General features: G+C 45.7%; 1 protein-coding gene across 4 annotated transcripts in view; it reads right to left on the reverse strand.

Moving 5' to 3' along the window:
- LOC115123057 (ankyrin repeat and sterile alpha motif domain-containing protein 1B-like) overlaps nt 1-18,624 on the reverse strand; it is a 288,347-nt gene that overhangs the window by 77,161 nt on the left and 192,562 nt on the right. For all 4 annotated transcript variants that reach the window (XM_065021514.1, XM_065021512.1, XM_065021513.1 and 1 more), the window contains 2 exons: nt 11,824-11,922; nt 9,824-9,976 (listed from right to left, as the gene is read on the reverse strand). In XM_065021514.1, coding sequence (XP_064877586.1) covers nt 9,824-9,976; nt 11,824-11,922 — 252 coding nt within the window. The remainder of the gene's footprint in view (nt 1-9,823; nt 9,977-11,823; nt 11,923-18,624) is intronic.

Genomic DNA, 18,624 nt, shown 5'->3' on the forward strand with positions numbered 1-18,624 from the left:
TAAAAAACGTTATTTGGATAAATTGACTCATACTATTTCATCCTTCCACGAGATATAGTCCTGTCACAAATCTGGGGTTGCTACCCAAGCTGGCTGGTCGTTCGTTCTATTGGTTCGGTTGCCAGAGACGCGACCCAGTCGTTCAGTCACTTTGTTTTGTATCTATGGACGTGACCCAGTTGTTCGTTCTAAATGTTCCATTGCCATACTGACTGGCAACGTTCTTATCCCTTGCTTGCTAGCTAGCTAACTACGGCTAATTTACAGTCACATCAAAAAATGCAGCCAGAATAACAGAAAAGTAGCTGCATTTGTGTTTGTTTGAGCTGTTTTCTAGAGACATTTACTTGGATACATCCATAACACTGAGCTAATGATGCACGATTTCAGCTGGCATAGAAAATGTGCTCTCTCATCAGGACACGGTTGTTCAGAGGAGAAAGCCAACAACACAGCTAATACAATCACTTCAAACTGATGCTGGAAAGACTGTAAACTAGCAGCATTTAATTTAGTACTAACTGTTTTTAATTTACATTTCTTTGTATATATATATATATAAAAATGATGCCAGGTGATTTATGATTTCGACTGGCTGAGAAAAGCTGTCTGCCTGTCTGATTTGTCCCGACATGTTAATTTACTATGAGATAGGTGGAGATCGGATTTCAATATTGAAACAATGTAACAAATGTCGGAGAGACAGACAGCAGGTTTATACAAATCTCTGCTGTTGAAAACTAAATGTCGGAGAGACAGACAGCAAGGTTTATACAAATCTCTGCTGTTGAAAACTAAATGTTAGTCTAAAAGAAATGTGAGATAATGTCTAGATGCTTTTTACAGTGGAGATCAAGTTTATAAATTGCCTGGCTGGGCTGATGAGACAGTGGATTGTGCAGTCAGATGGAACAGAGTAAATGGGCATTTTAACGTCATAGATTTAGCCGGTGGTAACTTGTGGAATAGACACTGGCTAGAATGCGGTTTTAACCAATCAGCATTCAGGATTAGAAGCATCCGTTGTATAATTTACAGTAGTACAAAACTGTCAGGGTCAGAACATGAAGTTACAGCATCTCCCACTACACCTCCTACTCTATTCTACCATAAAGGGGTGTTGTGAATCCAAAGAGGAATTAACAAGCAACGGTCAGAGAATGTAACATGGTAGCACATGCAGCACTGTACAGTCCTCAGGCAAAACCACCCACACACCAATGAACATCAAGTACTAACTTATCCCTCTATCAAGATAACCTACAAGCAGTACGCATTCAACACACATAAACATGTACACACACGTGCAGTACCCATTTGAACCACACACGCACACGCCCTCCTACATATAATCATCCTAACACAAAACATGCATTAAGATTCAATTATTTGCAGCTTAGAAGTGCGTCCAACTGACCAGCAGTGTGTGTGCTGTGGCTAACGAAGGCAGAAACCATCTGGTGGTGTGATGGGAAACAATCTGTGTATTTGGAGAAGTGACAGAGAAGGTGACACACACACACCACACACACACACACACACACACACACACTGCATTTGGACAGGTGACAAAGAAGGTATGAAATGCACAAACAAAGGGACACATCTGATTTAAAATCCTCCATCCTCCATTCACATATATAGTCTCTATGGTAACTACTAGCTGAGGCGTCATGGCAACAGGGCAGAGCTGAGATAAAAAGGCTAAACTATTATTACTGGCTTGATGACTTATTGACCACCCACTATTATTGTGTTCAAGACTGGATATTAGCCAAGCAGAATGGGGAACAGTGTGTGTGTGTGTGTTTACGGGATGTCTTATTGCCATTTCCCCTTCAAGGAGCATATTATACGATCAGTGAGGAATGCAGAGAGACTTGTCCAGCCCTGTGGGACTATGACACACACACACACACACACACACACACACACACACACAAAGAATACGGCACGGAGCACCCTACAGCCCTAACCCAAAAACACGCCCTCACATGTAAGGAATGAGCATGAAGCAATACACAGCCACCTATAAACACTCACCTGTTACCCCGGGTAGACAACACTAGTTATCACTAGTAGTCCCATTTAACAGAAATAACCGCTGCTTTCAACAAGACTTCCCAGCTTTTACTCCCTAACACACACACACACAATCCCCACACACACTCCCCAAACCGTGTTCTCTGTCTGAGACCCTGTTCATTTCATCAACAAAGATCATGACAAAAATATTCATCAAACACCTATTTTTTAGTGGCAATTGACAAGACAATAAATTACTACATAGTCCCAGAAGAAATCTATAACTAAACTAAAATGATTTTTGTTTTAGTTGACTAAAACATAACGAGACAAAATTATCTCTGTAACAAAAATCTAACTACTAAGTGGACTGGACAATAGTTTCTGAGACAGAGCTTTTCTATCATTTGTTAAAACTACACCTTGTTCAGTCGTGTTACCTCATTAACTAGCTATAGCTAACAACCTGGGGTGTATTCAGCAGGACGCAACGTTTTGGAACAGTCAGATGGAAATATGTTATGTAAAACAAACATGCCTCTCTGACATGTTGAATAAGGAACAACGGCGGCTCTATTCATGGTATTTCTATCTGCAACGTTCAGGAACGTTTTTAAAACTGAACGTGACCCTGGTAACATTACCAATAGCCTGTTATGCAAACATTTGGTGAGAAAGGAACAGCAAACAAAATGACTAAGACTAAATCTAACAAACAGTGCCAAAATGAACACTGGTCTAAGAGGGTCAGGAAAACCACTGAGTCTCATATTAAGAGGAAGAGGTCCTGGGGGGAAATAACAGCCTCAACTTCTCTACCACTTTAACTCTCTAGAAAGCTTTCCAATCACGTTGAATTTCCTAATTACTCCATTCTGTGCTCTCAGCCTTCGCCTCCTCTAGGTGTCTTAATGGAGTGGTGCCACTCTCTGTCTGCCTGACAACAGGGAGGAAGGCGGAAATGAAAGGCTGTGGCGCCATCTTGTGCATGGTTATGTTACTGCAGCTGTCTCTCCAGCATCAATCCATGTCATAGTCATCATAGCAATAATACAAACTCTACATGTCTGTTTCAATCATTCAACGTTGTATTTAGCAATAAGTGCCTTGCTCAAGGGCACATGGGCAAATGTTTAACCTAGTCAGCTCAGGGATTCGAAACTGCGACCTTTCGGTTACTGGCCCAACGCTCTTAACCTCGAGGCTACCTGCCTATTCCACTTGGAATGAGTCTGCATTCTTACCAATCCCATGTCTAACAAGGTTAAAAAGCTAAAAGCCTATCTTAAAGCTCAAAACACATCTAAATCAAGTAGATCTCTGTGGCTCAAAAGCTGAATATGATTTGTCTACTGGAATGATTCATGATGGTGTTCAGTATTTACACAGCCCAACAGCCCAAACAGATTTTGGTGCTACATGAAATCGTCCAATAAGAATGCTCATTGTTCCATTCAATATGGTTGGACATTTGGGTGCTTCCTCACATTTCTTCTGTGAGAGAGGCCTGGCGATCTGTTCTGAAGATGGAAGCATTGACGTCTAGCTCATTGACATTTGCAACAAGGAAGCTCTTGCAACCGGTCTATCAAGTTAGTTGTGTGTGTGTGTGGGTGGAGAAGAGGAAGGATTAAGAGGTGTTTTTGGAGCAACACAGTTCTAATCCCACAACAGCAGGCCTGTGTATGTACACACACAGACACCTAGTTCTATTTTAAACCTTTCCACAATCGCCCTCCGCCTCTCCATTGTCTCCCCGGTCGCCACAGAATCTGTGGCCCATTGCGATTATAAAGTGATTTACTGGGAAATCAATCGAGAAACAATTCTCCCCATCACTCTCCCTCTGTTATTTACCATCTCTCTCTCTCATGGTATTCTCTCTCTGTATACTCTCTCTCTATATACACTGCTCAAAAAAATAAAGGGAACACTTAAACAACACAATGTAACTCCAAGTCAATCACACTTCTGTGAAATCAAACTGTCCACTTAGGAAGCAACACTGATTGACAATAAATTTCACATGCTGTTGTGCAAATGGAATGGAAATTATAGGCAATTAGCAAGACACCCCCAATAAAGGAGTGGTTCTGCAGGTGGTGACCACAGACCACTTCTCAGTTCCTATGCTTCCTGTCTGATGTTTTGGTCACTTTTGAATGCTGCTGGTGCTTTCACTCTAGTGGTAGCATGAGACGGAGTCTACAAACCACACAAGTGGCTCAGGTAGTGCAGCTCATCCAGGATGGCACATCAATGCAAGCTGTGGCAAGAAGGTTTGCTGTGTCTGTCAGCGTAGTGTCCAGAGCATGGAGGTGCTACCAGGAGACAGGCCAGTACATCAGGAGACGTGGAGGAGGCCGTAGGAGGGCAACAACCCAGCAGCAGGACCGCTACCTCTGCCTTTGTGCAAGGAGGAGCAGGAGGAGCACTGCCAAAGCCCTGCAAAATGACCTCCAGCAGGCCACAAATGTGCATGTGTCTGCTCAAACGGTCAGAAAAAGACTCCATGAGGGTGGTATGAGGGCCCGACGTCCACAGGTGGGGGTTGTGCTTATAGCCCAACACCGTGCAGGACGTTTGGCATTTGCCAGAGAACACCAAGATTGGCAAATTCGCCACTGGCGCCCTGTGCTCTTCACAGATGAAAGCAGGTTCACACTGAGCACATTGACAGACGTGACAGTCTGGAAACGCCGTGGAGAATGTTCTGCTGCCTGCGACATCCTTCAGCATGACCGGTTTGGCGGTGGGTCAGTCATGGTGTGGGGTGGCATTTCTTTGGGGGGCCGCACAGCCCTCCATGTGCTCGCCAGAGGTAGCCTGACAGCCATTAGGTACCGAGATGAGATCCTCAGACCCCTTGTGAGACCATATGCTGGTGCGGTTGGCCCTGAGTTCCTCCTAATGCAAGACAATGCTAGATCTCATGTGGCTGGAGTGTGGCAGCAGTTCCTGCAAGAGGAAGGCATTGATGCTATGGACTGGCCCGCCCGTTCCCCAGACCTGAATCCAATTGAGCACATCTGGGACATCATGTCTCGCTCCATCCACCAACGCCACGTTGCACCACAGACTGTCCAGGAGTTGGCGGATGCTTTAGTCCAGGTCTGGGAGGAGATTCCTCAGGAAACCATCCGCCACCTCATCAGGAGCATGCCCAGGCATTGTAGGGAGGTCATACAGGCACGTGGAGGCCACACACACTACTGAGCCTCATTTTAACTTGTTTTAAGGACATCAGAGTTGGATCAGCCTGTAGTGTGGTTTTCCACTTTAATTTTGAGTGTGACTCCAAATCCAGACCTCCATGGGTTGATAAATTTGATTTCCATTGATCATTTTTTGTGTGATTTTGTTGTCAGCACATTCAACTATGTAAAGAAATATTTCATTCATTCAGATCTAGGATGAGCAGTGTATATATATATATATTCTATCTCTCTCTCTCTATATACAGTGCCTTGCGAAAGTATTCGGCCCCCTTGAACTTTCATTTTTATATCTTTATGTTTGAAGCCTGAAATGTGGCAAAAGGTCGCAAAGTTCAAGGGGGCCGAATACTTTCGCAAGGCACTGTATATATATATATATATGTTTCCCATGCCAATAAAGCCCCTTAAATTGAGAGAGAGTATGTGTGTGTATATATATATATATTCTTGCCAATCCCATGTCTAGGATGTAAGCAGCTTTGAAAGGAACAAGGCTAAAAGCTAATATATATATATATATACACACACACACATACTCTCTCTCAATTTAAGGGGCTTTATTGGCATGGGAAACATATGTTAAGATTACCAAAGCAAGTGAAACAACAAAAATTATCAGTAAACAGTACACTCACAGATGTTTTGTGACATTTCAAATGTCATATTATGGCTATGCACAGTGTTGTAACGATGTGCAAATAGTTAATGTAAGAAGGGAAATAAATCAACATAAATATGGGTTGTATTTACAATGGTGTTTGTTCTTCACTGGTTGGCCTTTTCTTGTGGCAACAGGTCACACATGTTGATGCTGTGATTGCACACTGGTATTTCACACAATAGATATGGGAGTTTATCAGAATTGGATCTTTGTGGGTCTGTGTAATCTGAAGGAAATATGTCTTTCTAATATGGTCATACATTTGGCAGGAGGTTAGGAAGTGCAGCTCAGTTTCCACTTCATTTTGTGGGCAGTGGCACATAGCCTGTCTTCTCTTGAGAGCCAGGTCTGCCAACGGCAGCCTTTCTCAATAGCAAGGCTATGCTCACTGAGTCTCTACATAGTCAAAGAGTTCCTTAAGTTTGGGTCAGTCACAGTGGTCAGGTATTCTGCCACTAGTCTCTGTTTAGGGCCAAATAGCATTCCAGTTTGCTCTGTTTTTTGTTTAATTCTTTCCAATGTATCAAGTAATTACCTTTTTGTTTGATCATTTAGTTGGGTGTAATTGTGCTCTCTCTCTCCAGTAGCCAGTGTGAAGAGCATTGACATACACACACACACCATGCACACTCACACACGCACAAACGCAGGGGAGTGTACATACACACACACACCATGCACACTCACACACACGCACAAACGCAGGGGAGTGTACATACACACACACACACACACGCACAAACGCAGGGGAGTGTACATACACACACACACCATGCACACTCACACACACGCAGGGGAGTGTACATACACACACACAGATTTTTGTGCAGAAGTGAATACCTTTGCCGGTCTCTTCTCTACCCTCCTGTGGCTCTAACTCAAACTACACCCTCCTCTCAATCCTCCACAGCCATTTCCTCTCCCTCTCCTCCATCTGAATAGTATACTAACATCCACCTCTGTAACACGTTTCACCTCCCCATTTGTTTTCAGAGAGGAGAGGAGAGAGGAAAGGAGATGAGGAAAGGAGACTACCTCAGACTACTGAGATGCATTCCACCCCCAGAAGAGCGAGAGTAGACAAGGAAAGCAGGCCACTGAGAGACTATTGAGGGACCCTGGACAAACAGTGTGGGTGGTTTCCCCGGTGTTGTGAGACATTGCCTCCTAAGTACTTATATAATCTCTCTCCCTCTCCCTCATCCCTTCATACCGCACTGGAGGAGAGAAAATACACCATCCTCCTCTCTTCTCACAGAAACCAGCAGGTACTCGATTTAATCAACTCTGACCACTAAAAACAGGTTGTGTGTGTGTGAGAGGGTACAGTACATGTGTGTATCAATTCCCAGAAAGCTCTTACATATAGTAGCATATCTCCACCCTACCCGACAGCCTAGACCCACTCCAATTTGCTTACCGCCCCAATAGGTCCACAGATGACGCAATCGCAACCACACTGCACACTGCCCTAACACATCTGGATAAGAGGAATACCTATGTGAGAATGCTGTTCATTGACTACAGCTCAGCATTTAACACCATAGTACCCTCCAAACTCGTCATCAAGCTCGAAACCCTGGGTCTTGACCCCGCCCTGTGCAACTGGGTCCTGGACTTCCTGACGGGCCGACACCCCAGGTGGTGAGGGTAGGTAACAACATCTCAGCTCTGCTGATCCTCAACACTGGGGCCCAACAAGGGTGCGTTCTGAGCCCTCTCCTATACTCCCTGTTCACCCACGACTGCGTGGCCATGCACACCTCCAACTCAATCATCAAGTTTGCAGACGACACTACAGTGGTAGGCTTGATTACCAACAACGACGAGACGGCCTACAGGGAGGTGGTGAGGGCCCTCGGAGTGTGGTGTCAGGAAAATAACCTCACACTCAACGTCAACAAAACAAAGGAGATGATCGTGGATTTCAACCTACCAACCCTGTAACCAACCAACCCATCATCCCTGCAAACAACCCACCAACCAACCAACCAATCCACCAACGTTGTAACCAACCTACCAACCCTGTAACCCTGTTACCAACCCACCAACCCTGTAACCAACCTACCAACCCTGTAACCCTGTTACCAACCCACGAGCCCTGTAACCAACCCACCAACCCTGTAACCAACCCACCAACCCTGTAACCAACCCACCAACCCTGTTACCAACCCACCAGCCCTGTAACCAACCAACCCACCAGCCCTGCAAACAACCCACCAACCAACCAACCAACCTTGTAACCAACCCACCAATCCTGTGACCAACCCATCCACCCTGTAACCCACCAACCAACTCACCAACCATGTTACCAACCCACCAATCCACTAACCCTGTTACCAACCCACCAACCCTATAACCAAACAACCCACCAGCCCTGCAAACAACCCACCAACCAACCCACCAACCCTGTAACCAACCCACCAACCCTGTAACCAACCCACCAACCCTGTAACCAACCCACCAACCCTGTAACCTACCAACCCACCAACCCGGTAATCAACCCTGTAATCACCCTGTAACCAACCCACCAACCCTGCAAACAACCCAGTAACCAATCCACCAACCCACCAGCCAACCCTGTAACCAACCCACCAACCTTGTATCCAATCAACCCACCAACCCACCAACCCTGCAACCAACCCAGTAACCAATCCACCAACCCACCCTGTAACCAACCAACCCTGTAACCAACCCACCAACCTTGTATCCAATCAATCAACCAACCCACCAACCAATCCACCAACCAGCCAACCCTGTAACCAACCCACCAACCCTGTAACCAACCCACCAACCCTGTAACCAACCCACCAACCCTGTAACCAACCAACCCACCAACCCGGTAATCAACCCTGTAATCACCCTGTAACCAACCCACCAACCCTGCAAACAACCCAGTAACCAATCCACCAACCCACCAGCCAACCCTGTAACCAACCCACCAACCTTGTATCCAATCAACCCACCAACCCACCAACCCTGCAACCAACCCAGTAACCAATCCACCAACCCACCCTGTAACCAACCAACCCTGTAACCAACCCACCAACCTTGTATCCAATCAATCAACCAACCCACCAACCAATCCACCAACCAGCCAACCCTGTAACCAACCCACCAACCCAGTAACCAACCAACCAACCCACCAACCTTGTATACAATCAACCCACCAACCCTGCAACCAACCCACCAACCTTCTAACCAACCCACAAACCCTGTAACCAACCAACTCTGCAACCCACCAACCCACCAACCAACCAACCGACCCTGCAACCCACCCCCCAACCAACCCTGCAACCCACCAACCAACCCACCAACCAACCAACCAACCGACCCTGCAACCCACCAACCCACCAAACCTGCAACCCACCAACCAACCAACCCTGCAACCCACCAACCAACCAACCCACCAACCCTGCAACCCACCAACCAACCAACCCTACAACCCACCAACCAACCAACCTTGCAACCCACCAACCAACCAACCCTACAACCCACCAACCAACCAACCCTGCAACCCACCAACCAACCAACCCTGCAACCCACCAACCAACCAACCAACCAACCTTGCAACCCACCAACCACTCACTTACTGAAGGGTTTCCCCAACCAACCAACCCTGCAACCCACAACCAAGCTGTGTGTTCCAACGATCCAAAGATGACAAAATCTGTCAGGGGGACCATGTGACCACCACCTGTGCTCCACGTGTCATCATCTATCTGTTCTGTGGACTAAAGATAGATCCTAATAAACAAACTTGAAAATGAACATTTACTAGCAGGAATGTGTGTGCTTGCTTCTACTGTCTTCTTCAGTCAGTATTTCTATAGTAGCGTATGGGGAATAACAGCAGTGTGCTTTCAGCAAGCACATTAAAAAAACAGTAATAACCAGCAATAACCAGTAATAGACTCACATTGATGAGTTCTAACTCCCAGATCTTCTTGACCAGTTCCATGGAGGTGTATCCGTTGATGAGGAAGGACTTAGTGTAGTCTCCCAGCTCCAGAGACTCCAGCCACTCAGCCACTGACGTGGGGTTGTTACCATCATAGCCAATAGGACGCACCTGGAGGGGACAGACTGTCACTAGATGATATGAAGAGCAATGATACCAGACACTAAAACTAGGGTGGGGGGCAGAGAGGGAGGCAGGGAGGGAGGAAAGGAGGGAGGTGGCCAGAGAGGGAAGAAAGGAGGGAGGAAAGGAGGGAGGTGGGCAGAGAGGGAAGAAATGAGGGAGGGGGCAGAGAGGGAAGAAAGGAGGGAGGGGGCAAAGAGGGAGGCAGGGAGGGGGCAAAGAGGGAGGCAGGGAGGGAGGGGGCAGAGAGGGAAGAAAGGAGGGAGGGGGCAGAGAGGGAAGAAAGGAGGGAGGGGGCAGAGAGGGAAGAAAGGTGGGAGGGGGCAGAGAGGGAAGAAAGGAGGGAAGGGGGCAGAGAGGGAAGAAAGGAGGGAGGGGGGCAGAGAGGGAGGCATGGAGGGAGGGGGCAAAGAGGGAGGCATGGAGGGAGGGGGGCAGAGAGGGAAGAAAGGAGGGAGGGGGGCAGAGAGGGAGGCAGGGAGGGAGGGGGGCAAAGAGGGAGGCAGGGAGGGAGGGGGACAGAGAGGGAAGAAAGGAGGGAGGGGGCAGAGAGGAGGGAGGGGAGCAGAGAGGGAGACAGGGAGGTAGGGGGCAGAGGGAGACAGGGAGGGAGGGGGCAAAGAGGGAGGCAGGGAGGGAGGGGGGCAAAGAGGGAAGAAAGGAGGGAGGGGAGCAGAGAGGGGAGACAGGGAGGGAGGGGAGCAGAGAGGGAGACAGGGAGGGAGGGGGCAGAGGGAGACAGGGAGTGAGGAAAGGAGGAGGGGAGCAGAGAGGGAGACAGGGAGGGAGGGGCAGAGAGGGAGACAGGGAGGGAGGGGGCAGAGAGGGAGACAGGGAGGGAGGGGGCAGAGAGGGAGACAGGGAGGGAGGGGGCAGAGAGGGAGACAGGGAGGGAGGGGGCAGAGGGAGACAGGGATGTGAGGAAAGGAGGGAGGGGAAGCATAGCCTGTGCTGCATGTAAAATGATGACTTAAATACAGAAATTGGATATAAGATTCTGAATTCCATATCAACCCTTAGCACCCAAGGACATGATAAGCATTACAGAGAAAATCCCACCTAGCCATTCAGAGGGAGAGGCAGGGCTAGTTCCATACTGCTTACAGAATAGCTATCTAAATCCCTCAGATCAACAAGGGGTGTAGGGGCTAAAGGTTTATTTAGGATTAGGCAAATGCATCTTATTCTTCCCTATATTTACTTGGTATGGTGGTATGGTTGGTATGGTTTGTTGTCTTTTGCAATACAGTCAACACGACTTCAGAGGAGAAGAGCATTCTGCTTTTTCTCACAGAAGAGGATATATCTGAAGTAATAAGGATTCGGCATCCTACTTTTAAGAAGAGTTGGGACTTTGGAGTGAGCACATCATGTGACATTTACCTAAAATGTGCTTCTTTCCACAAGGTGAGGGAGAAGAGAGAGGATTTCTCTGTCGTTTGAAAACTTTGCAGGGATGAGAGAAGGAAAGTACTGACTGAGATTAAATTTAAGAAGATTGGTTACCCAGAGTTCCTCCCTCCCTCCCTCTCTCATTTAATTGACATCTCTCACTTAGTTGGCTATATTGGTTGTGTGTGTGACTGCACAAGGAAAGACTCAACCATTTTGAATGTTATATCGTTTTTAAAGCGATTTTCTATTGGCAAATAACTCAGATACATATGAAAACATGAAATGACCCCAGGATTAGATAGAACGTCGCTCAGAGATGCACAAATACAATATTTCATTTATACTGGTGAAGAGCTCATCTTCTGATGTTATCCCCTCCACAGAATCCTAATGATTCATTTTTATTGCAGTACACGCAAACGCACGCACGCAGTACTGACCCTGGGCAGTAGGCGTATGGCCTGTAGCAGCCTCTGTCTGTGGGCTGAGTTGAGGATCCCGATCTCCAGCAGGTCCTGGTCCTCCACCACGTTACTGCCCTGCATGGGGAACATACACATGACATCATCAGCCCATTGATCAGTGACATCATCATGCAGAGACCTCTGTTCACTACTCCACCCATCCCAATGCCTTGTTGTGAGGGGTATCTTGTATAAATGGCTACCAATAATCTAACTAGTTTCTTAGTTATTTACACTGTCGTTTTTTATGTACATTCTCTGGCCCCACACGCAACCTGTATTTATTCCCCCTTTTGTACTTGAACTATTTGCACATTATTACAACACTGTATATAAATATTAATTACATTTTTTTGTTTTTCACTTTTGTTTATTATCTATTTCATATGTAAACATATGTTTCCCATGCCAATAAAGCCCCTTAAATTGAAATTGAATTGACAGTGAGAGACCGAACGAGAGACCGAGCGAGAGACAGACAGACAGACAGACAGACAGACAGACAGACAGACAGGACACAGCCAGACAGACAAAAGAGTGAATAAAGGACAGAGGAGAGAGGGAGAGAGACATATAAAGAGAGTTTGAGAGAGAGAGAGAGAAGGCACCATAGAGGTGAGGTGCTGGGGGTTGTCTCTCTCTCTCTGTGGAGCCCCAGCCTCAGGCTGTACTAAAGCCCAGACACAGATCACACCTGGTAGGGGGACTGAACTTGTCACTCCTCCACATCTCATTCATCCCCTCTCTTAATCTCCCTCTCTCTTGGCCTGGCTAGACAATAACACAGATAGCTATCGATCTGGAGCACTGAAGACAGGGATGAAGGAGGAATGGAACGGCAGATTTCACAGCTATCTTTTTCATGTCATCCTCAACGTGAACCTCTAACCTGCTGCTCTCTACTGACCAAGAGCCATGGGCTTATGTTGTATTTATGTACTGTATGGGGCGGTACATTAGGGTAACGTGATGCTATTGTATTATATTAGAGGACGTACGTTGCAATATCTTAGGGCATAAATACAGTTGTATTAAATTTACTAGCCAAAGTGTTGCACTACATGGGAATAGAGGGCCATTTGAAACACACACAGTCTCCTCCAGTGCCCTTGTTCGATAGACGACTCAGGCTGATTAAGAGAGCCCAGAACACCCAGCATCTGTTACAGTCACCGCCCTACACCGTCAGACCAGAGTAATGGCACCCAGAGCCGGGGCAGAGACGGATGGTTGGGGCTTCAAAGACATGACTAATCGCTGGTCTCTGACAGGGGGAGATAGAGAGGCTGAGGGTGTTTGTCTTGTTCCGTCTGCCCTTCTTTTCTATTCATAGAATCTCTCTCTCTCTCTCTCTCTCTCTCTCTCTCTCTCGCATTTAGACAGGCAGCCAAATTCTGATATTTTTGTCACTAATTGGTCTTTTGACCAATCAAAGTCCATTTTAGAGCTCATCCGATTGTTCAAAAGACCAATTGGTGTAAGAAAGTCTGAATTGGGCTGCCTGTGTACATGCACCCTATGTAATCACTTCATCCCTGCTCTGGGGTTACCTGACATATTCAACTTTGACCCCTGAGCTAATGATGACATTAGCAGGGTAGGTAGAGGTTTCCCGTAACAACCCCGAAACAGGGATGATATTATTTTCACTTCATGACGGTCAAGGTTAGGATCGGGATAGGTTCAACTTCTACCATGACCTACACCGTCATTGGCTGCATCTCAATGGTTATAAATGGCTTTCTTTTCTCATATCCTTCCCTTCACGACCATTGATTGGAAAGGGCTTGACAAATTACAGCAATATGTTGAAAACCTATCTGGTCCTATCTAGGAAATGAGACAAGGAAAGGAGAAGAGGAAAGGAAGCTGATAGGGCTAAGGGTATAGTAATGCCATGTATTGAATAAACATAACTTCTGGAAGAGGAAGTCTTTAAAGATGTTTGTTCTATATACATTTTCTTTAACATTCCATTTCTATAACTTCGCTAAACTGTACAATTCAATGCTGTGATACCTGTTTAACACCACACACTGCTGCTCATGCTCCCAGATTATTTTGATGTACCTGTTCAACACCACACACTGCTGCTCATGCTCCCAGATTATTTTGATGTACCTGTTCAACACCACACACTGCTGCTCATGCTCCCAGATTATTTTGATGTACCTGTTCAACACCACACACTGCTGCTCATGCTCCCAGATTATTTTGATGTACCTGTTCAACACCACACACTGCTGCTCATGCTCCCAGATTATTTTGATGTACCTGTTCAACACCTGTGCTCCCAGATTATTTTGATGTACCTGTTCAACACCACTGCTGCTCATGCTCCCAGATTATTTTGATGTACCTGTTCAACACCACACACTGCTGCTCATGCTCCCAGATTATTTTGATGTACCTGTTTAACACCACACACTGCTGCTCATGCTCCCAGATTATTTTGATGTACCTGTTTAACACCACACACTGCTGCTCATGCTCCCAGATTATTTTGATGTACCTGTTTAACACCACACACTGCTGCTCATGCTCCCAGATTATTTTGATGTACCTGTTTAACACCACACACTGCTGCTCATGCTCCCAGATTATTTTGATGTACCTGTTTAACACCACACACTGCTCCTCAGATTATTTTGATGTACCTGTTTAACACCACACACTGCTGCTCATGCTCCCAGATTATTTTGATGTACCTGTTTAACACCACACACTGCTGCTCATGCTCCCAGATTATTTTGATGTACCTGTTTAACACCACACACTGCTGCTCATGCTCCCAGATTATTTTTGATGTTCTTGTTCCACATACCATGAAATATTGCAATATCTCTATGTGTTAATTGAATATAACAAATAATGACACACTTTACCTAAGTGCTTTTCATTAACAGCAAAAAACTTGTCCACTTCACTGTGTCAATTCAATTGAACTGTTGATAGGTCTATTATCAAGACCTGTGCTTTCACACAATGCTTCGGGTCAAGCTTCCCTTAAAAGGCAGAAATTAAAATTAATGCAGCCCAGGGTTTACATGCCACAGCCAAAGTGACAGAGGGAAGACATTTATATTCTGTAATGGTACTGAAATCCATTATCGAGACCAACAGGAGCTCAATGACTAGCTAGTACAAATCACTAAGTCTGTCTCCATCGGTCTCTCGTTCTCCGTTTGACTCACTCTCGCTCTCCCGCTCTCCCACTCTCCATGGGAAACATATGTTAACATTGCCAAAGCAAGTTAAATAGATAATAAACAAAAGAGAAATAAATAATTAAAAATGGACAGTAAACATTACACTCACAAAAGTTTCAGAGGAATAGAGACATTTCAAATGTCACACTATGGCTATGTACAGTGTTGTAACGATGTGCAAATAGTTAAAGTACAAAAGGGAAAATAAATAAACAAATATTGGTTATATTTACAATGGTGTTTGTTCTTCACTGGTTGCCCTTTTCTCGTGGCAACAGGTCATAAATCTTGCTGCTGTGATGTCACACTGCTATTTCACAAATATAAATCAAATCAAATTTTATTTGTCACATACACATGGTTAGCAGATGTTAATGCGAGTGTAGCGAAATGCTTGTGCTTCTAGTTCCGACAATGCAGTGATAACCAACAAGTAATCTAACTAACAATTCCAAAACTACTGTCTTATACACAGTGTAAGGGGATAAGGAATATGTACATAAGGATATATGAATGAGTGATGGTACAGAGCAGCATACAGTAGATGGTATCGAGTACAGTATATACATATGAGATGAGTATGTAGACAAAGTAAACAAAGTGGCATAGTTAAAGTGGCTAGTGACATAAGAATGCAGTCGATGATCTAGAGTACAGTATATACATATGCATATGAGATGAATAGTGTAGGGTAAGTAACATTATATAAGGTAGCATTGTTTAAAGTGGCTAGTGATATATTTACATCATTTCCCATCAATTCCCATTATTAAAGTGGCTGGAGTTGGGTCAGTGTCAATGACAGTGTGTTGGCAGCAGCCACTCAATGTTAGTGATTGCTGTTTAACAGTCTGATGGCCTTGAGATAGAAGCTGTTTTTCAGTCTCTCGGTCCATATATATGGGCCTTGAGATAGAAGCTGTTTTTCAGTCTCTCGGTCCATATATATGGGAGTTTATCAAAATTGTATTTGTTTTCAAATTCCTTGTGGGTCTGTGTAATCTGAGGGAAATAGAGTGCATTCAGAAAGTATTCAGACCCCTTCAATTTATCCACATTTTGTTACGTTACAGCCGTGTTCTAAAATGGATTGAATTGTTTTTTCCCCATCATCAATATACACACAATCCTCCATAATGACAAAGTGAAAACAGGTTTAGATATTTTTGCAAATTTATAAAAAAGTAAAAATGGAAATATCACATTTACATAAGGATTCAGACCCTTTACTCAGTACTTTCTTGAAGCACGATTACAGCCTCGAGTCTTCTTGGGTATGACACTAGAAGCTTGGCACACCTGTATTTGGGGATTTTCTCCCATTCTTCTCTGCAGATCCTCTCAAGCTCTATCAGGTTGGATGGGGAGCGTCGCTGCACAGCTATTTTCAAGTCTCTCCAGAGATGTTCGATAGGGTTCAAGTCCAGGCTCTGGCTGGGCCACTCAATGACATTCTGAGACTTGTCCTCAAAGCCACTCCTGCGTCTCTCAGTCCCTGCTGCTGAAAAACATCCCCATATCATGATACTGTCACCACCATGCTTCACCGTAAGGATGGTGCCAGGTTTCCTCCAAACATGACACTTGGCATTCTGGCCAAAGAGTTCAATCATGGTTTCATCAGACCAGAGAATCTTGTTTCTCATGGTCTGAGTGTTCTTGAAGTGCCTTTGGTAAACTCCAAGCGGGCTGTCAGGTGCCTTTTACTGAGGAGTGGCTTCCATCTGATCACTGATTGGTGGAGTCCTGCAGAGATGGTTGTCCTTCTGGAAGGTTGGGCATCTCCACAGAGGAACTGTGGACCTCTGTCAGAGTGACCATTGGGTTCTTGGTCACCTTCCTGACCAAGGTCCTTCTCTCCCGATTGCTCAGTTTGGCCAGGCAGCCAGCTCTAGGAAGAGTCTTGGTGGTTCCAAACTTCTTCCATTTAAGAATGATGGAGGCCACTGTGTTCTTGAGGAACTTCAATGCTGCAGAAATGTTTTGGTACCCTTCCCCAGACCTGTGCCTTGACACAATCCTGTCTCGGAGCTCAATGGACAATTCCTTCGAACTCATGGCTTGGTTTTTGCTCTGACATGCACTGTCAACTTTGGGACCTTATATAGACAGCTGTGTGCCTTTCCAAATCATGTCCAATCAAATGAATTTACCACAGGTGGACTCCAATCAAGTTGTAGAAACATCACAAGGATGATCAATGGAAACAGGATGCACCTAAGCTCAATTTCGCGTCTCATAGGAAAGGGTCTGAATACTGAATACTGAATATGTAAATAAGGTAAACTCAGCAAAAAAAGAAACGTCCTCTCACTGTCAACTGCGTTTATTTTCAGCAAACTTAAAATGTGTAAATATTTGTATGAACATAACTGAGACATAAACTGAACAAGTTCCACAGACGTGACTAACAAAAATTTAATAATGTGTCCCTGAACAAAGGGGGGTCAAAATCAAAAGTAACAGTCAGTATCTGTTGTGGCCACCAGCTGCATTAATTACTGCAGTGCATGTCCTACTCATGGACTGCACCAGATTTGACAGTTCTTGCTGTGAGATATTACCCCACTCTTCCACCAAGGCACCTGCAAGTTCCCAGACATTTCTGGGGGGAATGGCCCTAGTCCTCACCCTCGGATCCAACAGGTTCCAGACCTGCTCAATGGGATTGAGATTCGGGCTCTTCACTGGCCATGGCAGAAAGCTGACATTCCTGTCTTGCAGGAAATCACACACAGAACAAGCAGTATGGCTGGTGGCATTGTCATGCTGGAGGGTCATGTCAGGATGAGCCTGCAGGAAGGGTACCACATGAGGGAGGAGGATGTCTTCCCTGTAACGCACAGCGTTGAGATTCCCTGCAATGACAACAAGCTCAGTCCGATGATGCTGTGACACACCACCCCAGACCATGACGGACCCTCCCCCTCCAAATCAATCCCGCTCCAGAGTACAGGCCTCAGTGTAACGCTCATTCCTATGACGATAAACGCAAACCCGACCATCAACCCTGGTGAGACAAAACCGTGACTCGTCAGTGAAGAGCACTTTTGCCAGTCCTGTCAGGTCCAGTAATGGTGGGTTTGTGCCCATAGGCAACGTTGTTGCCGGTGATGTCTGGTGAGGACCTGCCTTACAACAGGCCTACAAGCTCTCAGTCTAGCCTCTCTCAGCCTATTGCGGAAAGTCTGAGCACTGATGGAGGGATTGTGCGTTCCTGGTGTAACTCGGGCAGTTGCTGTTGCCATCCTGTACCTGTCCCGCAGGTGTGATGTTCGGATGTACCTATCCTGGGCAGATGTGGTTACACGTGGTCTGCCACTGCGAGGACTATCAGCTGTCCGTCCTGTCTCCCTGTAGCACTGTCTTAGGCGTCTCACAGTACAGACATTGCAATGTATTGCCCTGGACACATCTGCAGTCCTCATGCCTCCTTTCTACATGCATAGAAAGGAGGCCTAAGGCACGCTCATGCAGATGAGCAGGGACCGTGGGTATCTTTCTTTTGGTGTTTTTCAGAGTCAGTTGAAAGGCCTCGTTAGTGTCCTAAGTTTTCATAACTGTGACC

Source organism: Oncorhynchus nerka, linkage group LG8 (genome assembly GCF_034236695.1).
Source record: "Oncorhynchus nerka isolate Pitt River linkage group LG8, Oner_Uvic_2.0, whole genome shotgun sequence".
In the NCBI taxonomy this organism is placed as follows: Eukaryota; Metazoa; Chordata; class Actinopteri; order Salmoniformes; family Salmonidae; genus Oncorhynchus; species Oncorhynchus nerka.